The sequence below is a fragment of the Coloeus monedula genome, assembly GCF_965178545.1.
Source record: "Coloeus monedula genome assembly, chromosome: 1".
Lineage (NCBI taxonomy): Eukaryota > Metazoa > Chordata > Aves > Passeriformes > Corvidae > Coloeus > Coloeus monedula.
The window spans coordinates 132190262-132213931 of NC_138781.1; the positions used below are offsets into that span (position 1 = coordinate 132190262).

The 23670-nt window shown below is 39.9% G+C and overlaps 1 protein-coding gene across 1 annotated transcript; it reads left to right on the forward strand.

The window, feature by feature from the left end:
- The first annotated feature begins 7113 nt into the window (after positions 1 to 7113).
- LOC309575014 (carbonic anhydrase 3-like) lies at positions 7114 to 21167 on the forward strand. The gene is made up of 7 exons (XM_082285140.1): positions 7114 to 7373; positions 7452 to 7649; positions 11010 to 11128; positions 13038 to 13130; positions 14754 to 14819; positions 17093 to 17248; positions 18474 to 21167. The coding sequence occupies exons 1-7, from the start codon at positions 7337 to 7339 to the stop codon at positions 18591 to 18593; spliced, it is 789 nt and encodes a 262-aa protein (XP_082141266.1). The 5' UTR covers positions 7114 to 7336; the 3' UTR covers positions 18594 to 21167.
- Positions 21168 to 23670: the final 2503 nt, after the last annotated feature.

A 23670-nucleotide genomic window follows, 5' to 3' on the forward strand; every position in this document is an offset into this window, starting at 1 on the left:
GGGGACACCCAGAACAGGCCAGATTTACCCCTTCAGTAAAGGTGTTCCTGTAACAAGTAGTTAGCTAACATTTAACATTTGTGTGGCTGCTTTGATGAATAACAGAGTTTGCAAGAATCATTTTATGCATCTTTAGCACAGTCCTGTGAGGTAGAGAATAGTGCTCTCTGCATGGCTACAGCAATGTGAACACTGGCCAGGGAGTGACACCCACAGCTCCTCAGAGGACATCACTGTTTGAGATGGGACTTGATTTAACAGCTTCACATTTTTTATCATATCCCTTTCATTACAGTTGTTCTGCCTGGAGAAATTTGGTTTTTGAATAGCTGGGAAACCTTTGCTCTGTCCATGTGGGATATTTGAGAAATTGGCAGATGCTGATTGACTATACAAGCTGCCAGGATTGACGGGCTTGAGAATTCTTATAGGCATTTCCTGATCTGTGATTCTTCATTATCATGTATTTAATCCTTATTTCTCCATTTCAGCTCAGCATATTTCTTAAAATTAATCAGGAAGACCTACCAACTAATTAGATCTGTTTCATTTTGTGTCTGAGTTGTGCAGCAGTGAACTAGTGCGTTATTCATGTCCTCAGAGAATGCACCTGTGTGAACAGTGATCACAAAGGCTACATTGATCTCAATTCTGAGGAAACCAAAAACATTTCACGAGTCTAGAATGATGGGTTGGCTATATAGAGAGTTTCTCGGCATCACTAAAATTGAGGGAATGACATCAACCCAGCACCAGGCAAATGTGAAGAATCAAAGAGAATTATTTATATTCTCAGCCGCTTTCCATAGTTAAAAACATGTTCTCCTCCAATGACAGTGACGAGGACCTGTGCCTGTGACAATCTGGGGAGGATGTACAACCACCACTGCTGGGAGGGCCACAGTCTGTAGATCCAGCATGATCTGGGGTTAGGAGTTCCAAGCTAGGATAATAAAAAGCACTTCATTGTTCACTATTACTGAACTCTTTATGTGTTGGATTCCAAGCCGTGACCATTGCTGCAGTGGCAGAAATAGCAAATTTCAGAGGGCACCTCTCAGCATCACTCCTTGGTATGATGCAGACAGTGCTTCCCAAAAAGCCCGAAGTGCAGCACAGTGCAACAGTAGTCAATGTCTTCCTCACAAGGATGAAACATAATTTCCTTATTTACCTCTAGCTTTTCACATCAAAGCCCTTCACAAATCTTCTTTGCAGACAAGTTAGGAAGATTGGAGAATTTGTGCTGGAAGATATTCCGTCCTTGCCTAGGAGGAGCAGTTCCACAATGACGTAAAAGGCTTATTAATAAAAAACCCCCTCAATCAGAATATTCAAACTGTCCTATTACATTTGACTGCTTCTATAGATAGCCCTGAAGCATCCTTAAGGTAAAGAGTAAAGAGCTTAGTTCTGAAAAAGTCTGAGTACTTTGTCCCCATACTTCATATTTCTGTACCTCAGCACTACTGTGGGTATGTGAGTAAGTTCACTGAAATTACTGTGAGAATGGAAGAGTTTGATTGGATCACTTAAAATATGTCTGGCATCAATCTTAAACCAGCCATGAAATCTTGACATCTCTTCAGGTGAATAAAAAAAAGAGTAGGGTTGTGTTTTTCTTTTCAAAATACGGAATGCAAAGATGCATTAAGCAACCAACGCATTTGTAGAGAATGGGAGAGTAGCACCACAGAGAAATTTTAAAAAAGAGACTGAGGATCATGAAGACACAGAAAAGTAGGAATAGCGAGAAATGGACTAGCAAAACCTTTTTTTGCACTGACAAACCACTGTGCTGAATCATGCTAAACTGCGAGACCAACAGCATTTCTGTTAGCTGCACTGGCATCTTTAAAGCGCAGATGCATTTTAGAATCCGTAGCCCAAGCCTGCATGTGGTTGTATTAGAGAAAGCTGAATATGAATTGGAGCCCATTAAGGTTCATCAGTATAAATTCAGATAAATGAGACTTAGAATGCAGAAGATGGAATCTGAGGATTTTGTCCATAAGACTGTAATGTACTACCAATTACAAAATGAGGTACTGCTCTATTACTGTATCCTCAGACAGATTTTTAAATATTAGATCTTAGGGTCACTGCACATAATTCTTTCAGTCTGTTTCTGTAGGATTTATTAAAAACACCCTCAACTTATGATAGACTGCTAATTTCTTAATTAGACTGTTAATTTTCTCTGAGAAGAACATTAACATTCCCAGCCAATACTGTATCTAAGTTATTAAAGGCTCTTTGTTACAGTTTTATTTTCCCTCTCTTCTGGTAATACCTGCTGTTCAGTATGCGTGACAAGCATGGGATCCCCAATACTGATTCCTTTTTATTACATATTACTTACACTTGCAATGCACATGAAAATGTTTACACTTACACATATCCAGTTACCTTTTCAATATGTACAGATGATTCTTCCAAAGTTGCTTTGTGGTGTCAGAGTGGAATTTTGAGTCCATTGAAGTGAGGCACAGATATTGATAGAAATGGAATGTTATGCTCTGACCTTTCAAAGTGTACAAATGGCATGGATTCCAAAGGAGTGGCTTTCTTAGAACTTTGGGAAACGCACATCTCAAGGAATTTCTGGAAAATGTCTATGAGATAAAAACTTTTCTGCCTGCAGAGATCATATTTCAAGGGCTGGAAACACATTATTTTCTTATAAGATTCTCTTTCAGGAGGATGTATCTCACTGGAAAATATGCATGAAGTATTTCTGATTTGCTGCATCATTAATTATATGATATATTTAATTGAGATGCCCCTTATAGAACTCTTATGAACTCCTCCAGCCATGTTTGCATTTCTGTGATATAGTCAGGACTATTCCCAGGAAAAGGCTACTGCCAGAGTATCAAGCAAGATAAAGGTCATACATAAAACTCTACCTCAATATAGAAGAGTTGCCAATCTGCCAGAATTTCCAAACAAGCACATACAGACCTTATAAAAGCAAACAGTACAGGTCAAATTCTCGTACTTGGATTATTTCAAGTCAGACTGTGCCAATGCATATAAAAGTAGATAGCCCAGCTCAGATTTGGATTTCAGTGTGAGTGCCATACAAGAAAAGCCCTATGGGAATAAAGAGAAGAGGCATATTCCTGCAGAGTTTATCTGGTTAGTTTTTCAGATCTGGAAAAAGTGTCTGAAATAGGCAGTGTATTTTTGTTGTATCAGATTTGTATGTGATAAATAACATATTTACTTTTTTTTTAATGCTAGCACTAGTTCTTCAATCTATGCTCATTTTACTAGACTGCTACAAGGAAAGCTTGTTCACCTTTTTGTTCCTTTTGCTAAATCTACAGTCTGGCTTATTGTTTCTATGTTTATTGTATCTCACTGACTAAATATTAAGTTTTGCAAATGGTAATGTAGGCTCTAAGCCACAACAGAAGGATGATGGGATTTTGTAAGCAAGGTCCTAAAGTCTAAACTGCAGACTGCTGAGTTACACATCTTCTGAACTGGAAAGATGCATTAAAAGTCTGCCTAATATTTGGCTAGATGTGCTACACAAATAAAAGTGTTAATGCAGCTAAAAAACTCACTGTGTATAAAAACAGCAAAATCAACCCAATATGCTTCTCATTTTCCTTTGGCATATCTTCCAATAAGATCTGGCTGTCAGTGGGGGTTTGCATTCATTCCTACAATATTTTCCACAGCATGGCATCTCAGTGAAAGCATATGACAATTTGGCTTTTTGGCTATGGCATGCCACCATGGCATCCCTCAATCCAAAGCACTGAGTGGCATGCTTTTCTTGCACTGCCTGGCATGCAGTGTGCAATATGTCAAAAAACACTGCTGCCCCTTCCATATTATCAGATTCCTTTCTGTTGTACTGTTTTCTTCCACAAGTTATTAAATATAGTAGAACATATTTTATATTTAGATTGCCCACAGGCACTGAGTAAATGCCTTTGCTCATTTAACCGTGTATTCAATGTGGGCACACTCTGCGCTCCAGCAAAGCCCTTTGCATGAAATCACCCATGGGAAATATCTCTGAGCATGGTGAAACCTGTAAAACCTTAGCTTCAAGCAGAGGCATTCTTGAATTACATCCTGCTGGCATATTTGCCTTTGTGTGTCGCCACACAGCCATTCCTAGCTGTCATGTTGGCTCCTGGAGACAGCTGGAAATTGGCATGCTGAGGTGAAAGAGTATTTTGGTTGTTCTAGTTATTTCAAGGTATGCGCCAAGTCAGTCATGGCTGGCAGAGCTCAAAACTGCTGCCAGTCACTTTTCCATGCATCATTCTCCTGTACGTGTTTTGTGTGCTCTGGGTAAGGCCATGGCTCTGAGCCATTTTCCACACTCTGCTTATTCCTTCTTTCCATTCTCAAAAAAGAAAGTCTCTATGACTTCAGGTAAGGTATTTTTGTAAGCAAGATGAGCAAGATGATGCTTCTTGGTTGTTTAGCAGAAGCAAATGCAGCATCTGAACTGCATGTCCAACAGATGGTGTTCCATAGCTATAGCATGTTGTTTGTACTGGAGCCTCTGTTTCAATCTTTCATTTGGGTGACAAATGGACAAACCCCTCTTTTGGATGAAGAGCACCTTATGTGATAGGTATCCAACAGGACCACCATGTTTTATTTATTTTGATAATCTTTTGAATAAACTGTTTTCATCAGGTGCCCAACTGTAATTCTGTGACTGCATGCCAGTTTTGGGCATGAGCATGTCTGCAATTGCTGAAATCCTGAACTTTTTCATGAATGATAGAAGTTGATCTTGTTATGCTCTTGCCTTGGTTGTTTCAGATGGCTGGTGGCTTTCAAAACACGTCCAAGGTTTACAAAATAGAAAGAAATCACAGTAATAAAGTTGTGAATGTACTATGTAGCACCACTCCTCTTAAATGTTTGAAGCTGTGACCTTTTAATTATAATGGCATTTCTGTGATGGAAGTGTTTACTTCCCAGAAAAAGCAAGTTTTTGCAAGTTAGATGATAATGAATTTCTGAGACAATATCAAAAGAAAAGGATAAAGGTAGATCCTAAGGAATGCAAAAATAATGTTATTCTGATTATCTCTTAATGCAGGTAAAGCTACTGCATTTGCTCTTTGCTCTACCTTTGATGAGGAAAGCAACAGGAAAAGAAAGCAGTCAGTGAGACACTGTGGGATGACTCAGCACCTGGGGCTGACTCCAAGAACCTACATTTGTCACTTGTGTGTAAGTTACTGCCTGGAAGGCACAATGTGCAGAAGCTGACAAAAAGATGCTCCTCTGGATGCAACAGGACCAGCTCACTGGAAAGTATGAGGACTTTTGCCGTTGGATGGGGCTCTTTAACAGAGAAGATTGTAAAAATTCTCACATAGAGCAATGAATTTAAATACATGGGGAAGAACTGACTTGCACCTTTTTCTGTGTAACACAAATCATGTTCCTTGCCTCCACAAAGGGCTACAATAAGCATTCTTTGTGTGTATGAAGTCGATTAAAAGTCTCTCTGAGACTTCCATGAACAAGGCCACTAAACCTGTCGGTTTATACAGACAGAAAACGAGCTGCTCCAATTAGAATTTCATGAGCTCACAAATTTTTCTCTCTAGACAGATAAGGTAGAAACCAATTCAAAAGGATTACTGCCTAAGCTTTCTGAATTAAAATTGCAACAGGTGTCAATTTTACGTCCCTGCCCTTTCAACAGATGTGACATTATCAATTTGATTGATGACAAAGAAATTTTTTTTTGTCTCTTTTGAAAGCAAAAAGATGTAATTTTCCATACCATTGTACCTAAATCACCTCCTAGTATTTTCTTAATTGAATTCTGCCTAAAAAGATATGAGGAACTACATGTTTTAAAGGACACTTTGATGATGAACGCATCTCCGTTCCTTTAAAGATAGTAAAAGGATGCCCCTTAAAATATTGTGTAAGTTCCTAAGGTTTATTGAGTTTCAATTTGATGTATCTTCTCCATGTAAAAATACTATCTACATGACTACAGACATTTTCTCAAATGCAGATTCCTAAGTGAGAGATCTTGTCCTACCTTTGTCTCAAAGGATGCAGGATATCTACTTCTGATTAAACTCAGAGCAAGACAAATTTACTAAACAAGTTAAATAAAGTCATTTTAGTTATGCTAAACAAAGGCTATATTTAGATCTTCATTAGCCTAGCTACACTGGCCACCTAGAAGGGCAACCTTTATCTTCCAGCTGGTTTTGGGACATCAAATAGCATCAAATTAGTCCTAGGCTCTGTATATTGCAGCTTCTCAACCTTTTTCCTGTACCTCACCAACATGAAAAGTAGAAAAAAAAGCTGCAGGTTTATTTCCATGCTGCATTACAGTGCTGATGGGTACAAGTTCGCTGCAACTGTGTTTGAAATCTCCATGGTTTGTGATGCTTCTTGACTGACTCCCAAATACTTATCTTGGAGTACTATTTAGTTTGAGTTATGCAGTTTGAGGTAGTATTTAGCTCAAGGTAGACAGAGTTGCAGCAGCGTTAGCATGGATGGACAAAGCTATGGGAGATCGCAGCAAAGCTGGCATTTGAGAGAAAAGCTCTGAGTATTCAAAATAGACGTGCAGACAAAGCCCACTAACACAACCATATGGTCACTAACTCCCCATCATCTGAAAACCAAATGCCTTCCTGACCAAAATACCCACTGCTAAGGTGCCTAACACGAGAAAAGTATTTCGTGTAAAGCTCCCTGCATGAAGGAGAACTGACTGGACAGCAAACCCAGACTTGAGCTAATGGTCAGGAATGGCCTCCTTTGAGGCTGGCAGAGTCTCCCTTCGCACAATGGGATACTCGCAGGCTATGAGATATCATTTCAGGCAGACATAGGGCCTTTCTGAGCTGTTGCATGGGAGCATTTGTGAAAGCAAGGAAGCGGGAGTGGGGAAGCCTGCCCGCCCTGGGAGCTCGTCCAGAATCTCCGGGTGTGCTTCCCGCAGAGGGGAGAGTTGCGTTCCCGCCCTCCGCTCCCGGCGCTGGTGCAGCTGCTAAGCGCTCCAGGCAGCCGCTCCTCACCCGAGCCGGGACCACGGCCCCGGGGGCTCCCCCGCAGCACCGGCCCGGCCGCGCCGTCGGACCCTCTGTCCGCGGGACGGGGATGAAGGGAGCCGCCGGGCCCCGCCCGCATCCCTCTGCCTCCTCCGGGGGAAAACACGGCTCTGCCCGGCGGCCGCCCCCAGCCCAGCCCTGCCCAGCCCTGCGGGGAGGACGCGAAGCCGCGGCGGTCTATAAAAAGCCCCCCGGGCCGGGAGGGAGGGGACCACCCGGGAGCCGCAGCGCAGCGAGCGGGACGGGGCGCGGGCACCATGGCCCAGTCCGTGTGGGGCTACGACAGCGACAACGGTGAGCGGGCTCGGGGCCGCGGGGGCCGGGACGAGCCCGGCTGAGCAGGGCCGACGTCTCTTTGTCTTTGTCCCTCAGGACCCGAGCGCTGGCACGAAAACTACCCCCAGGCCAAGGGCGACAAGCAGTCGCCCATCGAGATCAACAGCAAGGACGTGCAGCACGACTCCTCTCTCTCCTCCTGGCACGCCAGCTATGACCCCGGGGCAGCGAAAACCATCCTGAACAACGGGCGCACCTGCCGCGTCGTCTTCGACGACACTTTTGATCGATCAGGTCGGTTTCTGGTTTGGATTTTCTTGATGGTTATTAGGAATCAAGGTTTTCAAAGCACCATGTATCAAAAAGTATCCTTTAGTGTCCAGTCTGTGCAGGCCAGCAGAGAAAAGTCACTTGGGAACGTAAAAAAAGTGCTCCTGGAGTTTATTTTGGTGGATCTGCAGTGGGACAGAAAGGCTGTAGCTTCAGGAGCACCCTGAAATACAAACTCAGCTGGATGGTGGACTTCTCCCTATCTCACCTCCTTCAACAGAGACACCACATTTTCAGGTTTTGTGTAAGGGAATAGAGTGGTGCCCAGAGGGTTTAGAGTGCTCTGAGACACTTTGTAAACAAAAAACTTGTATATACATTGCTACTGACTGTGATCTTGGTTGCTTCTGCATGGTAGTTCTTCAGGTACTTCACAGCCTGAAAAAGCAATGAAAGCATTTATGTAAATAACATTTTATAGTTTCTGGAAAGCTACGAAATGGCTTTGTTATTTAGCTGAGAGTGAGCAATCTCATATCACTAAATTAAATTGTTCAAAACTTGATTGCAGAGCTGCATCTTTGTAGCTCTGATGCAGATAGGCAACAACTGTCAAAATGAATAATAAATTCCCAATATCATATAATGCAAAGACATCTCAAAAGCATGCAGTATTGATTGGTCCTTCATCAAGAAGGAACGCTAATTAATGGAAAACAGTTACTTTTCTTCGTATTTTTCTGTATCTGCTTTGATGGCATTTGTATTGGGATTTTGTTCTTAGTAAGCTATATCACTAATTAAATATATTCATAGTACATTGAAAGATCACTCTCCTGCTTGTTTATCTTGATGAGGCCCTTGTTTCCTTGGATTTCTTCATTTACCACTACAGCTATTTGTTATTGTTCCGTGTCTCTCAGATGGAATCTCAGCTATTTAGGACGGGGACTGTCTCTAAGTTACGTATTTTTATGGTCCTTTAGTATTTATTACCACAGTTTCTACACAGTGGTCTCATAAATTGCCCTTTTATCACCATAGAAACACAGAATGGTCTGGATTGGAAGCAACCTTAAAGATGACCTAGTTCCAACCACACCCTCATCACCACCTTCCACTCTACTAGGTTACTAAAGATGCATCCAACCTGGCCTTGAACATTTCCGGGGATGGGGCATCCACAGCCTCTCCAGGCAACCTGTTCCAGTGCCTCACCAACCTGACAGTAAAAAATGTCTTCCTAATATCCAATGTAACCGTACTCCCTTTCAGTTTGAAGACTTCTTCCTTGCCCTATCACTACCTGCCCTTGTAACAGGTCCCATTTATAGGCCAGAATGCTCTTCCAAAAGCACTGCATAAAATCAATGCCGTGACTGAAAGCATGGGAAGTAAATTGGTAACGAACATTTTCACATGGTTGTTCTGTTCTGTCTTCTTCACAGCTTCCTAAAGGCTGAAATATTTTAGACAAGCTGCTCAAGAAGTTGTCTGCCCAGGGAAGAGTGTTGGAGAAAGACCCTGATTTGCCCAAGCAAAATGCAGCCCTGGGTGCAGCCCTTGGTGCAGCCCTTCCTTTAAATCATCTTCCCTCCATTCCCTCCCTGTCTCTCCCCTCCCCATCACCTGTGTTGTTCCTTTAGGCATCCAGAGTGTACCTTCACTCCTGGCTGCCCTTACTTTCTGCAGGTTCCTGGACAGTAATTTAGGACACGAGTGTTTCATAGGCATGTGTCTGTTCAGAATCAAATACGATGTTTGACAGCTCTAAAAGACCACATGAGAAAGAATTTCATAGATATTTTATTTCCTTCATTTATTGGCTTCTGCAGTGCTAAGAGATGAGGATAAGTAGTAGCCACAGATTCCATTTTAACTGGAAAAATAAATATAGTTGAAGATAATTTTTTTTTCAATGACATGGAAAATGTTGAATATGAAAATGATTTTGTTTTATGCTAGAGAGATTTGTATACTGTTATGAAGTGCTGTTTTCAAGTGCTTCACAGTATTTGAGTTCTGTAAAGGACCACCTGTAAGAAATGAGTAATGAATGAGTCTCCAACTCTGACACTGACTTAGCTTCTAAATGTAGACAGGTCACATAAATTCAGCTCCTGCAAATCCCTGCCTCCCATTGATTCCCGTGTGAAATGGCAAGCAAATACTTCAGAGGTGTTGAGCCTTAGAGTCTATGCCTTTTTTGTCCTATATTTGAAAGTGAAATAACATTAATAATAATAATAATAAATATTTTCCATTGAAGGCTTTTACAGAAGGTTTACTCAATATTACTCAATAGTATACTGAGTTATGATTATTTATGTATGAACAAAGTAAGAAAAGTAAGAGGAACTACATGCGTAAGTCTCAACAGTGCTGTTTTTCTGGCTCTCCCCTTGGTGGTTGTGACTCCTACCACCTAAAAAGAGAAACTGCAAAATTAAACCTCTTGCTCTGTGGAAGTATTCCAACATATATGATATCAAGAATTCATTTGAGACCATTGGGCAAAAGAGGATTTATTATTTCAATGTTAACTTTGAACTTTAAAGCTATTGGTAGAAGTTCAAAATTGAATGCTATTTAAACAAGGTCTTCTGGCACTGCAGTTGTGAACTACATTATCAGCTTTCTGTGTAAGGAAACACGACTCATTCCAACCTTAGGTAATGAATGAAAAATACATTTGAGAGCTTATCCTCTAGGCAGTCCCTGCTCCAAAGAATCTCCAGGCTGAAAGAGGAGGTGTGATGTTTTGAAAGTCAGAGTTGATGTCAAGTGCTAGACTGATGCATGGTCAGCATTAGTTGGCTAAGCACAGCAGAAATAACAGCATCGTAATTTCTTTCATTGGTGGCTCAAGAACAATTTTCTAACTCATTTTACCTAAACTTTATTGTCTTCCCTCACTTCCAAGAAATAGATCTTTTTTTAATTTTTTTTTTTTTTTTAGAAGCAGCTAACCATCTGTAACCATTGTTTAGTTGTTTGACCTGTAAAAAGTATGCCAGTCATGGACTAGAGTTAACTTAACAGCCCTAACTCCCATCTTGGCAAAACAGACCCTTTCTTGATAAGAATCACCTGTGAACACCTCTCTTCTCTCTCCATACCAGGAGCTGTAGTGTGTCCACTTGCCAGGAGAAAAGAGGCTTGTTGGGCAACTGGGGTTTGATCCCGTGCTTGACTCACAGCAGCTTCCACAGTTTTCACATCAAACAGAGCTCCTGACGACACAATTCAGCCCCAGCCATATAAACTGGCGAGTGTTGTGGGCTCCTTGCGATGAGCTGGCTTTAGGAGAGGAGCTGTGGTGGGTCCCCACGGGGGGAAGGCGTGTGTGGGTGTCGTGGGGGTGCTGATGCAGTGTCCTTGCAGTGCTGAGAGGGGGGCCGCTCACCGGCGCCTACCGCCTGCGCCAGCTGCACCTCCACTGGGGCTCCTCCGACGACCACGGCTCCGAGCACGTCATAGACGGCGTGAAACACGCGGCAGAGGTAGGACGGATGTTTGATAGTGGCGTTCAGTGCTAACTGGAGTTTGACTGATTTTCCATCTGAACAGATTGACCGTTCTCCCTCTTGCAAGTATTTAGCTATCAATTTTTGTCTGTCTGTGAAACTTGTGAGCATCGGTTAACGTGCAGTGGGATAAGTTGCATCTGCCAACAAATGTATCCCTGCAAGTATATTACTAACATGGATTTCTTTTCTTCATGCCAGAGTTTTTGCTGGTATCTCGGACTGCTTTAAAAATATTTGCGACAAAGCAATCTGTTATTTCCAAATAGGAAGATCTGATGTTTTTTGGCTTTTAGTCATTTCTGGTGTGTCTTGAGTTACCAAGTTAATCCAGGAAGAACAGAAAAACTCACTAAAAGCACATTTGATAAGCTGGCATTCAAAATTAGATCCATCTTAAAACTGATTCAGAGTATGTTTTAGTTTCTGAACATCTTTGCTTCAAAATAGCTGGGTTTGTTTTCAGGAACCATGGAAAATACGATGTTTGGGTTTTGTTTGGGTTTTTTTATGTAAACTACTGCAGGACTGTTATCCTAGTTTGCTAAAATTCATGAATGCTTTAGGCCTTGAAGACTTCTTCAAGTCCTAAATATAAGTGAATTAACTATTGATGCTAGAGAATTGCTAGGAGAGGTTACCTCCTTCCTCCATCTTATTTGATAATAAGTTCAAAATACATACCTATGCCCACAAAAATCCTTCAGTAGTATTTTCCTGCCTTTCACCTAAACTCTCAGGGCCCAGAGCTTGGAGGAGTTTGCCCACCTCTCCCAGGACAAAACCAAGGCAGACATTTTCAGGGTCAATGTGCACAAACATTGCAGAGATGACTGTGGGTGATGGCTTAGGAATTTTTTTCCCCATTCCTTAACCACAGCCAATCTTTGCTAGTGTTCTGCTTTCTGTGGCCAACTCAACAGGAAAAATCTGCTTCCTCAAACTATTTCTTGGCTAGTTCAAGCACAGACTTTTTATGTTACTTTTGTTAGCAATACTTGTGTATTTATGGACAGGAGAAGAAAGCCTGGAATATATGTACTTTTGCTGCATTGCAACCAAAGATATATGGTTGCTCCAACTTTATCCTTAGCAATAAAACCCTTACCCTCAAGAGAAAAGAAACAGAACAATAGAGTAATTTATATTCAGGACAATTTTTTTTTTTGTTATTTTACATAATCTTTAAAAAAGAATACTTTTATTTCCCCCCTGTATGACTGTGTTCTAGATGCTACTTAACCTGAGACTGCTGGTTGCAGCATTTGTAGAGATTTTGCATGAGCTAGAGATTTTCTGGATAGAGACACAAAAATTTGAAATACATCCTGAAAATACAGCATTGCTGAAAGTAGATATGAGAAAGAAATGTCAGATTATATCCCACAGTAGATATGAGAAGGAAATGTCAGATTATATCCCCACTCCCATCTGGTGCAATGTGCTGAGAGTAATAAGAGATACAAACCAATAATGTATGAACTACATACAACCCAGTGTAAATCCTTGAGCTGACATTTCCATAACCTGAAGATCTAAAAATGTACTTGAGATGAAGTGCATGTCAGTAGGTGTTTTATGCACTGCATGAGTGAATGTCATGTGTTTGGATTAAACTATTTATAGTTGTATTGTCTGATATTGTGTGGTAAACACCATTTTCTTTGTCCTATGCTTCAGGTAAATGCAAAGCAATGCTTTTTGGAAAATGTGAGCATAGAAAAGCATGGGAACAGCAGTAGGAAATACTTACATACAGTTTTCTTTTTGATATCCATTCCTTTACTTACTGTGTAATGGAATCTTTACTCAATTTAATTTAAAGTGAAGATTGTGCTGTTGGCAATTTCTTGTATTTATAACTGAGGTTTAATTGATTTTTTAGTTACATATGGTGCACTGGAATCCAAAACATGGTAATTTTGCTGGAGCTTTAAAACAACCTGATGGTGTAGCTGTTGTGGGCATTTTTCTGAAAGTAAGTGGCAAATATTCAGTCTTTATAATTTTCTGTATTTTTCATCTTTCTCTAGTGCCAGGGAAAAAGTTACCATTGTTTTTTCCTGCGCTGCAGCCCTTTCCTGTGGTGTGCACTGGGTGAGGAGGAGGGTCTGCACAGGCTGAGTGTTTCCTCTTGTCTGTTTTCTGCTAGCAGGTGTTGTATCTGCCTGTCAGCAAGGTTATGTTGACTGATTGCCTTCTCTGGTCTCTTGTTGATTCCCACACGAGCTGGGAATCAAAATGAGTTCAACAAACCTACTCCAAAAAGAAAGAATTCATGGTAAAATATCACTCAACATTTTAACATTGGAATACAGAAACTTTTTAACAAAATAATACTGTACCAGTATTTTCAGATTGATTTTTTTGTAAACTTAACAGAAAGAAAGCAATCTTGGTATCAAACCTGTATGTGGTCTAGGACATTGAGAAATGGTAACAGGCACACAGCCTAATAGTGATAAATTACACAAACTTCAGTCCTTTTAGCTGCAGGTGGGCATTTCAGCTTGAACACACCATCAGGGAATAGATATCCTTTTATTGTTGTATCACTAGGAAGTGGCTTTTGTACAAGCAAGAGCAAGTGGATGTAATTAATTTTGCTAATGTCCCTGGACAGACTAGATCCAGTGTCATTTTAATTCTATTACACTGTGAGCCAACCTGACCTTTTCTCTTGTGGTTAGTTTAAACTGAAGGTCAGCACCTGTCCAGATTCTCCCCTATGACTATGTCCTTCAATTATTCTTCCTTTTTCATTCCTTTTGGTCTATTTTAGGCTAAAATTTATATAACTTACAAAGCACACTACTATGCTCCTATTAACCATGCTAAGGTCAGCTAAAAGGTCTAGAAAAGTAAGTAGTATCATTATATCTTCTGGCCCTCTTTCCCTGCTTCCTTCTTGCTTTTTGATGAAGGAGCTATTGTTTGTTCTCTGAATTTGTCATGTTCCATTACTGGGTTTTGGGATACTACTAAAACAGGATTGAATTATCTTCTGAGGAATTGAAGTTAATCTATTCTGGAACAAAACATGGCAATAACAGTACATCTTATCCATACTGCCTTTATTCTTCTGGGATGTCAAAGCTTTTGGAAGTGCTGAATGTCATGGACACAAGCAATAAAGTGACCCCATAGCTTGAGGTTATCTAGACATGAATTCATCACATGTCTCACATCAAGCCTGACCTGACTGCATATGTGCTGCAGAATGAAGTGTCTGCAGAGCTACAGCCCTTCAGGCCATTACGACTTTGCCAAGTGCCAAGTGCTCAGACAGCTCGCAGTGGCTGTGGGTTGCTTTTGAAGCAGGAGCCAAGGGTTAGGCCCTGGGTAGTGACACTGAGTGTGCAGTTCATTCCTCAGACAGGTGTGATGCCTTGTAGGGTCCTTCAACACATGTTCAATTGCAAAGCTAGTTACTGGAGTCTGCTATTTCGGATGTTTTTTAAACACACATAATATTCTGTCAGTCTCTACTGGATTCTCTGAGACTGCTGTTGCCTAATGTGACAGATGGGATGTGCTGAGTTTCTTTAAAATACTGTGGAACATGATGAAAAAGATACAGTATTTGTGCTTTGCATTACAGGTTGGAAAAACTCCCAAACCAGAGATGAAGAGAATTCTTGAAGAAATTGAAAACATTAAGACCAAGGTATCGAAACAGTTTTTGTAACCTAACATAGCTGGAAAGCTGCAGAAGCAGGAATCAGTAGTTCAGATGCATATTTTGGCATCATTTTGATGCCAAACAGTAGCACCAGAGATGATACATTGGACTGTGGAGCAGGATACTTTCTTTTGCTTAATTAAATACTTAACTCCTCACTTCTGCAAGTATTCTTGTTAAAGAGGATTTTTTAATTAATCCTTGCATACACGATTGATAGTCTTATTGATACTGCTCTGTAAAAAATACGCAAGTGGGCCAATACCAAGAAGAAATGAAAAGCTTTTTGAATTTGAGGACAACAGTGGCCAAAACAGATGCATATAGCAGAGTCAGAAATTTAGTTAGCCTAAAATGAGAAGAAATTAGTAGGACTGATGGAGCAGGCTCCCAGTCAGTGTAAGGGAGATTAAAAATGTTACTAGCTTTAAGAAGGAACTGTATCTATTTATAAAAGGAATTACATGGTGCAGTTTCTGCACCAGTCCTAAGTTCTCTCTTCCTATGATAGTAGCATTGCAAATATAGTCTAAACTGTTTTTCAGTTTAATTAATGATCTAAGGCACCAGTCCATACCTACTGCATAGATGCAGCTGCTGAAGGGAGCTATTTCCAGAGAACTGCAATATTGCATCTATTGTCATTTAGCATTAATATTTAACATAAACTTAATCTCTAGGTATACTTTAGGAATTCTACTTCATGATAAACTTTATGATTCTAATAAGGCTAAAAGTCCTTTTCTTTATTTCACCTTGAACATGCCACCAGATCACCAAATTTGTAGGCATTTTCTTGAAAATTTAGCAGAATTCCTTGCATTTAATGTTCATATGTGTTAGTACTGCCATTGATGTGCAGGTCTGAGCCTGAAAGCTCCTCTCTCCTTTGTACCTTTGTAAGAGTCATACTAACTTTATTTTTTCAACTCATTCTTCAAAGGCAATTAAGTTCTTTCTGCTGAGGGAACTGAAGGTTATTTTTTTCACCCTATCCATGCCCCAGCCTGCTGTGTCAGTGGTATCTGTTTTGATGGCTTTCTCTCATATTGCCTATATCATTTTTTGGCCATTTACATATAGCAGTTCTGGAAAAAGCAACAGTTGAAGTAAAGCAGAGAAAGATAGGTGCATATGCAACAAACCACATATTGTATATTATCTCTTACTTCTTTTCTGTCATCACATACATTTTCCCAAGATTACTTATTTTTCGGAAAGATTAGTGGGTGGCATCACTGGTGTATTTATCACACATGCAGTTTCAATTGCTCTGAGTTTCTTGGACACCATACTGTGTTTACTAAAAAAGCACAATTTTGTGAAGTTATTTCCAAGCCCATATTGAACTTACAGAACAGTATTTTCAGGAAGATATAACTGGAGTCTTGATGTTACTCTTTCTATTCTTAATCTGTGCAAGGATGCTTGGAAACGATTTCAGCTCCTGCCACTCACTTTGTTCTAATCTAGAGAAGATTCTCCATGATAGAAAAATGAAATAGGAATAATATATCTTGCTTTCCAGAACTGCATCCAAAATACCAATAGAGAAGTGAACTGAATTTCCTTGGTTAGTTTTTGTTGCCCAGAGGGAACAAGGAATACTCATCACAGTCCTGTGGAGATACTATCCTATTCAGTGGCAGACTAATCAGGAAATGTTGTCTGGTGTCTCCTTTCTCCCTTGTCTTGTGGTAATCACCTCTAATTGTAAGATACTTAGGACCTAGTACTCTTACAGGAAATATTTTAATTTTTTACACTAAGTGTAATAGACAAAAAGACTGAGAGTGCCACCATGAATATATTATTAGAGCACAATCTTGGTAGGAGAGAGGTGCAGATTCCAGTTCCTTCAGATAGAAGAGAAGAATGTAATGAATCTGGGATAAATGCTTGGCCACTATCCTATTGGATAAAAAGGGTAACAGTACCAGCAGTGCCACAGGCTTCAACTTTTATCCCAAGTGGCCCAAAATAAAAAACAATTTTGATAATTCCAGAATAGAAAAATGTAAAAATGAATTTGCTTTGATCCCACACAATTCAGTTTGTAATTTCTTTTAATTTATTAATGTAATCAAAATGTCAGGTATTACTAATTGCTGGGAATGTGCTTGACAGGAAGAAAAGGAGATTGATTTCTTGCATGAATCTTGGTATTTAATTAGTTCCTTTTTAATAACATAGATACTGCTGTCTTTTAAGATGTGTATCTCTAGAGTTACTGCAGAGAATTTTTTTGTTTCCCTAAGGGAAAAGAGGCTCCTTTTCAGCACTTTGATCCTTCAATTCTTTTCCCCAAATCTCGGGACTATTGGACCTACCACGGTTCATTCACCACACCCCCCTGTGAGGAGTGCATCACTTGGATTCTCCTAAGGGAGCCTATTGAAGTCAGCTCAGACCAGGTAAACTCCAGCCAGTTCTGCTACTCCTTTACCAGTTGTCAGCAGTGTCTCAGTATGTCAGTGTGATGATTTGCAAGCCCTGTGTTACCTTGCACTCTTTGGTAGGGCAAGCTTTAGCTGTGGACAGTGAGAAATTGCCTGCAGAATGGACTGCTGGAATGGGCTGTAAAACTGACCCTGAGAATCAGGCCCTCTTGCATGACACCTCCTGGAACAGCCTCAGCAGGGGTGTTCTTGGGATCCTGAAAACCTGCTAAGGCAGAAGTGCCCCCGAGCCACAAAATTCAGCCATCACAGCAGCCTCTGTTCATTCTGTGTGTTTGACCATTAAGTGGCAAGTGTGACTAATATTTTGATGGTTTCCTGATTTAAGAAATTGCTGGTCCAGATCTTGACTTCTTAAAAGCTGTCAGTGAGAAAAATCAAACTACCTAGAACCCGCAAATCTGAATGTTCATACAAATTAACGTACCACTTGTATTCACATAGCTCAAATGTGCATTTACAGAGGGGGAAAAAAGAGCCAGTCTGGATAAGGTGACTTTTTTAGTTCTTGTGTCAAAAATTTGGTCAGCAATACAAGTCAGGGTATATCCTTTTTACTGAAATGGCTGTTTTCAGAATAGATTTATTTTTCATTTGGATGAAAGGGTAACAATTAATAAAGCAACATTGAAATTAAGTTGATTTGAAGAACAGCAGCTGAGTGCTGAATTCATGATTCAGCTTAATAATCCAGTTGGCGGATCTCTGCCTTACAGCAAAAAAATACAAACTTCTGCACCAGCTTTTTCTATCAGACTGCCTTGCACCGAGATAGGTGCATGCTCCTTCACAGATAGCTGTATTTTCACAAGAGCCTGTAGTCCAGCTCCAGCAGGGTCACAGTAAGGCGTGGGTGGGTGTTGTGGGGGTGCTGTGGTGGTGGGGGTGCTCTTTTTCCACAGTGTGGATGTGAATCAGAGAAGAATCCAGAAGAAGCCCATGCAAGGGTCAGATGATGCACTGTTCTGTGGATGAAGAGTGTGGAGATCCATAGAAACAGTGCTAGCTGCTGGGCTGCAGTGATCTTTATCACCAATCTCTACCAGCATTGTTAGAGACTGTCATTGTCACTCTGTGCTTCTCATTATATAGGAAAGTTCCTTTTTCATCTCAGAGTCTGTTCTCGGCAGTAAGGTCCACAGTGCTTCCACATGGACACTTTAATTTTTTTTCCTTGCAGATGGCAAAGCTCCGCAGCCTTTCCAAGAACAATGAGAATGAACCCATGAGCCCTCTTGTTGACAACTGGCGCCCACCTCAGCCTCTGAAGGGCAGGATAGTGAGAGCCTCATTCAAGTGAAATCTCAAGTCTCACTCTGCTGAACCTGAGTGAGAAAATCCCTGCATCCCAAAGTGTAGTTAGTTTTTGCTGTCTACTGCTTTTCCTCTGGATCCAGGTCTGTGTTTCTCAGTTTGGAATTCTGAATGGTAAAAGTGAATCTGTTTTGAAAAGCAGAAAAATACTGTATGCAAATATTAAGCACAATAAGCAAATGTGAGATGCTGCAATTCTTGACCACAAATGCCTTAGCATTTATGATCACTTCTCTGCCTTGTGGTCTTGTAAGAAAAATAGGCTCAGTTTCAATATTTAAAATTAATTTCAAAGGACATATAGTAAGGCAGAAAAATGAACCAGTAGTTCAGGAAAGCAGAAGTAACAGTAGATGAACAGGAGGGAAATGCCTGTCTCTACACTGTGATCTTGCTCAGACACCCCACCCTCAGAGGAGACATCCAAAGAATAAGTACTCCTTTAACATACCAGATTTTCCCTTCCCTGTGTTGTTCATAGTTTTTCGTCCAAGATTACATTAGTGTTCTGAGGGTAAAATCAGGCATACTCAGTTTCTGTGTGAAGAAGAAAAGATACCTTGCTGTCATTTCAGCATTTGCTGTCTTTGCCATATCCTGCTGCTGCCATTGTTGATCTTTCCTTCTTTCACTGCTGCTATTACTTCACCCATCCAGTGTAGAGTCCTGCTGGTATCATATTGCCTTGTATTTAGTATAGCAGCTTTAGTATTGCTGAGGGGGAAGTGCCTTTCTTCTGCTGCTCTGACTATGTTATCTCCCAGAATGATGGATTTTTGATGCTCTGCCTGCTTTTTATTTTTGACACCTTAATGGTTTCACCTATTAGGGATTTTGTTGCATATGGAAAGGATCTCTCTGGATGATTCATATGTGTCATTTGTCATTCCCACTACTGAAAAATCCAGACTAAGTCACCTAAGTGTTTGTTTATTTGACTCTGTAGCTGGAGAATATACGTGGATTCTGTTTGGCTCTGTTCCTTTCTGGGGAGACACATCAGCTTGCAAATATGATCCAAGCAAGGAATCGCTGGCAGACAGAAACTTCTAAATCAACTTCCCCTGTCCTTCACCATGTAAACTTTGTCATTTCAGTGTAACACAAGTACCATCTAGGTTGAGCCCACATACAGATCATGTGAATAAAGATCTACATTATATTCAACACCCAGGTGATTATTCAGTATTGGACATAGAGGAGATTGGTCAAAGGTGGTGCATAAATCCTGCTGCGCAGGAAGCTTCTGGGCTCTCTGTGTTCCTGTAACTCATCAGTGGGTAGCAGTGGGTGTTCTTCTGCAGATGTTGCCACAAACATGTTCACAGCAGCATTTATAAGGGATATGTCAATGTCTGAGAAAAGCAGGATTACAAATAGGCATTTCCAAGTTCTCCTTAACTATTTCACTTTTCACCCTTACTAGAAAAATGGTGTTCCAACAGGGAAGTAATGAATGGGCGACACTGGGCAAATTCTGCTGTTATTACCAGCAAAATTCAGTGAGAATTCAGAAATGAAACTGAGGGCAGATTTTGATCCTTTTTATTAATTTAGAAATGTTCTAAGGATTGCTGAATTTCCATTGAAAGTTAGTGTTTTAGTCTATTAGGAATGTATTTTGCTCAGTATAAAGCGGTTTCTTTTTTAAAACTGAGTTCATGTGAGTAGAAGCTAAACTACTGATTGAATCCTGTTTACAGATGTTTCAGCACTGGCTTAATTTTATCAGAAGATCAGCTTTTGATACGATGAGTGCAGAACTTGCAAGGGTATTGATTTTAGGAGTCCCTTAGATCTTCTTTCAAATCCTGAGTCTGTATATCTTCTCAACACATAAAAATGTTACTACAGAAAGCTCATAAGCAACCATTTTTTTCTACTGTACTATGTCTTACATGTAAAATTTCTTCTCATATGCATATGCAGTTGGTCTTGGTGAGGAGAAAATTTTAACACAAATAACTGAGACGAGGGTTTGAGTCTTTCTACCTAAAAGCCATTGACTGTGATGTTTTAATCTCTTGTTACTGGGGCAGTAAAACAAGATTAGTTGTCTGCACTTGAAATAACTGCTTTTATGTCTTCAGAGAACCAATAAATTGACTTGCATAAAAAATAAATTGATTGCTGTTTTTATGCAAAGTGGTGATTGAAAGTATGAAGAACTTACTAGAAAACTTTGCTGCTCCTTTCTTTGATACATATGCTTGTAATACAAGGGGGACAAACACTTGAGTACTTTTTAGGTGTTGGAGTTTAGTTTAATAGCTCATCCAGGTTTCCGTTTGTCCAGTCAAATAGATCCTCAAAAATTTGAGGATCATACAGAATCACTTATTCACTGTTTTCAGGTACAAAAAAAAGGTGTTTATTTCTTGCCTGCACACAAACATTCTATCTTCCCAAAGTTCATACATGCCTATCTGGTCTCGAGTATCTCTAATTTGGACAGGAATTTTTTTTCTTGCACAAAGCACATTGACCAGTTAGTTGAAATGCTACATAATTCTGAAAATTCCTGATTAGTTTATACTTTTGAAGGAGACAAACTTTTTAAAGAATAATTGCCTGCAAATCAGACAATGAGTGCACTTTGCTTTGTTTGCATGTTTCCTCTACTGCTTTTGAAAGGTAGAATAGACAGAAGTTTATGAACTACTGAAATGGTTTGGTTCCAACACCAAACACGTGATTTGTATGTTGGCAAAAGGAAAATAACAGTCTGAAATTTATATTGCTTCCTCATGCACCTCCTCTGATTCCATTCAGTTTTCGGACTATTATTACACAAAAGCATCAACCTCAGGGCAAATATGCTTTAAAGTTTTGTTTTTCCCGTGAAGAATAAAGTGCACACAGTTTTGTTCCACTGCCTTTCTTCCTTTGATGAATAGTGTAGCTCAGCATTGATTACCTTGGTAACAAACTCCAAATATGTGGATTCTAATCCTGCTGCCTCATGTATTTTAGAGAAAAAAAAAACTACCAGTAAAAATTACCCAGATCTTTCTGGGACCCTAAATCCTTATGAATTTAGTGCATATAATGTATATATTAATTACAGCAGGGCAGCCCTGTGATTCAAGTAATTACCGCCTATTAGGTTTTGACAAACACTTAAAGCTTCCCAGTTTCCCACACCTCACAAGAGAAATTACTAGAAAAATCAAAATCTTATTCCTATAGTTTGAAAGCTTTTCTTTATTAACTGAAACTGGTGTCACCACCTTTCAGTCATGTGTAAATTCGTAGCAACTGTGAATTCCAGGTATGACCCTCAGTGTACAACCAGCTATGATTCTGCATTTCTACTGCAAAATGAAAAGAATAGGTATCTTTTTTTCCCCCCCATATCTTAAAGAAAGATGCTCCTGGATGTCTTTGCTGATGTTTTTCTTTTCAGTAATCAGCATTGAAGAACGTTCATATTGTCAGAGAGTTGAACAAAATAGAACAGAAGCTGTTTCTTCCTGAGGCATTTTTCCACCTCGTCTATCTACCTTTCATCTCAATGAATTCTGGCATTTATCTTTGTCATTACTGGAGCACAAAGCATGTATTCAGGAATTATCTTATTTCCAAGCCTAAGAATTTAATAGAACTTTTATAACATTCCTCACTCCCCCAAAAGGTAATGTACAACCAATGCTGAAATAGAGATCAAATCAAACTCACATTCTTTTTTAAGAATGTATTTTTAAAAGCATCTTCTTTTCAGTTTACAGCTGCTGTACATGTTGATTTTCAAAAAAGTGCAATAAAATTAAAATATTCAGAGCCATTTGTGAGGGAGAGACCGAAAAACTAGAGTTTCGTGTTCATTAAAACACACAAACATATTTGAATACAGATGGAGAACTTGTGATATTACTGGGAAAATAAACACCAACGGAGTACTGCTATTACAGAAAATTTTAACTTTGTATATTTGGACTGGATAGCGCAATACTTGCAAGAATGTTCGTGCACTTAAATAAGCAAAACACTTGTAGAATCATAGGCCTGAGTTGGAAGGGACCTTAAAGATCATCTAGTTCCAACCCCCATACCATGGGCAGGGACACACACCTTCCACTACACCATTATTTGGGAAAAAAAATATGTAGTAGGTGGAAAATTTCTGTAAAACAGGAGGGTGGAGAAGAAAGAAATGCTGTTTATACTGCAAACTGATGAAGATAAAAGTCCACAGTCTAAATTAATACCTTGCTTTCAATAAGGATGACTGTGAAGAATGTGTGCAAGTGAAGAAGGATTAATAGGAATATATAAATATATATATATATGAGAGAATAAAAACTATCATTAAGTGAGATGGTAAATTGAGTAGGACAGTAGAGCAAACTTCATACAGATGGAGTTGTCTCTGTTTCAGAAAACAAAAAGATTGGCATAATAAATTGCAACACTTCTGTTGAGAACTCTCTGTAACAATCTCCCTGGAGACAGCACCCTGCCTCTCTATGGGAAAATCCAACAGGAAGGTTGGAAGCAATGATGCCATCAGGTATGCAGAAGAAAGGTTTCAGTCACTACTGAACCACACCTGTACTTAGCACAAGCAGGAGCATTGACACAGAATGTTATCTGCGTGGGAATTCTCAAAGTAAGTCTCATTGATTCTGCCACTAATTCTTTAAGTCAGAGGCTGACATTAACTCATGCTTTTGCAGTTATGTCATGCCACCAGTAAGTAGAATATGCAGTAGGTGTTAGGATAAAAACATGCCTTTGGTAAATTTGAATAGCACACTGTCACTCTTTTACTATCTTGCAAAAGATCTGTCAGAAAAATGTTGAAGAACTTGAGACTCCTTCCTGGAGTTAGAGCAGCTTCCTCACTGCACTAGACCAGCAAGACCATGGGCCAGTTGTCTCAGACCTTGATAACAAATAACAGACCTTTACAAGACTAAGATTTTTAATTTTTCCAATTCCCATGAATTTTTTTTTAACTGACATTCCCACTGTTCATCTTACCTTCATCCCACAGACAACACAAATATCCTTGCTGAAAACTGAAGTGAAGGATGCTGCTTCTTGCTTGGCTTGTAATGGTC

What these genes read in the sequence shown, in the direction of transcription:
- LOC309575014 (XM_082285140.1), top strand. Translation starts at nt 7,337, where the DNA reads ATGGCCCAGTCCGTGTGGGGCTACGACAGCGACAACG. An exon ending in TTGTGGGCATTTTTCTGAAA is followed by an intron (nt 13,131 to 14,753) that starts GTAAGTGGCAAA and finishes TTTGCATTACAG; the next exon opens with GTTGGAAAAACTCCCAAACC. An exon ending in TTGAAGTCAGCTCAGACCAG is followed by an intron (nt 17,249 to 18,473) that starts GTAAACTCCAGC and finishes TTTTCCTTGCAG; the next exon opens with ATGGCAAAGCTCCGCAGCCT.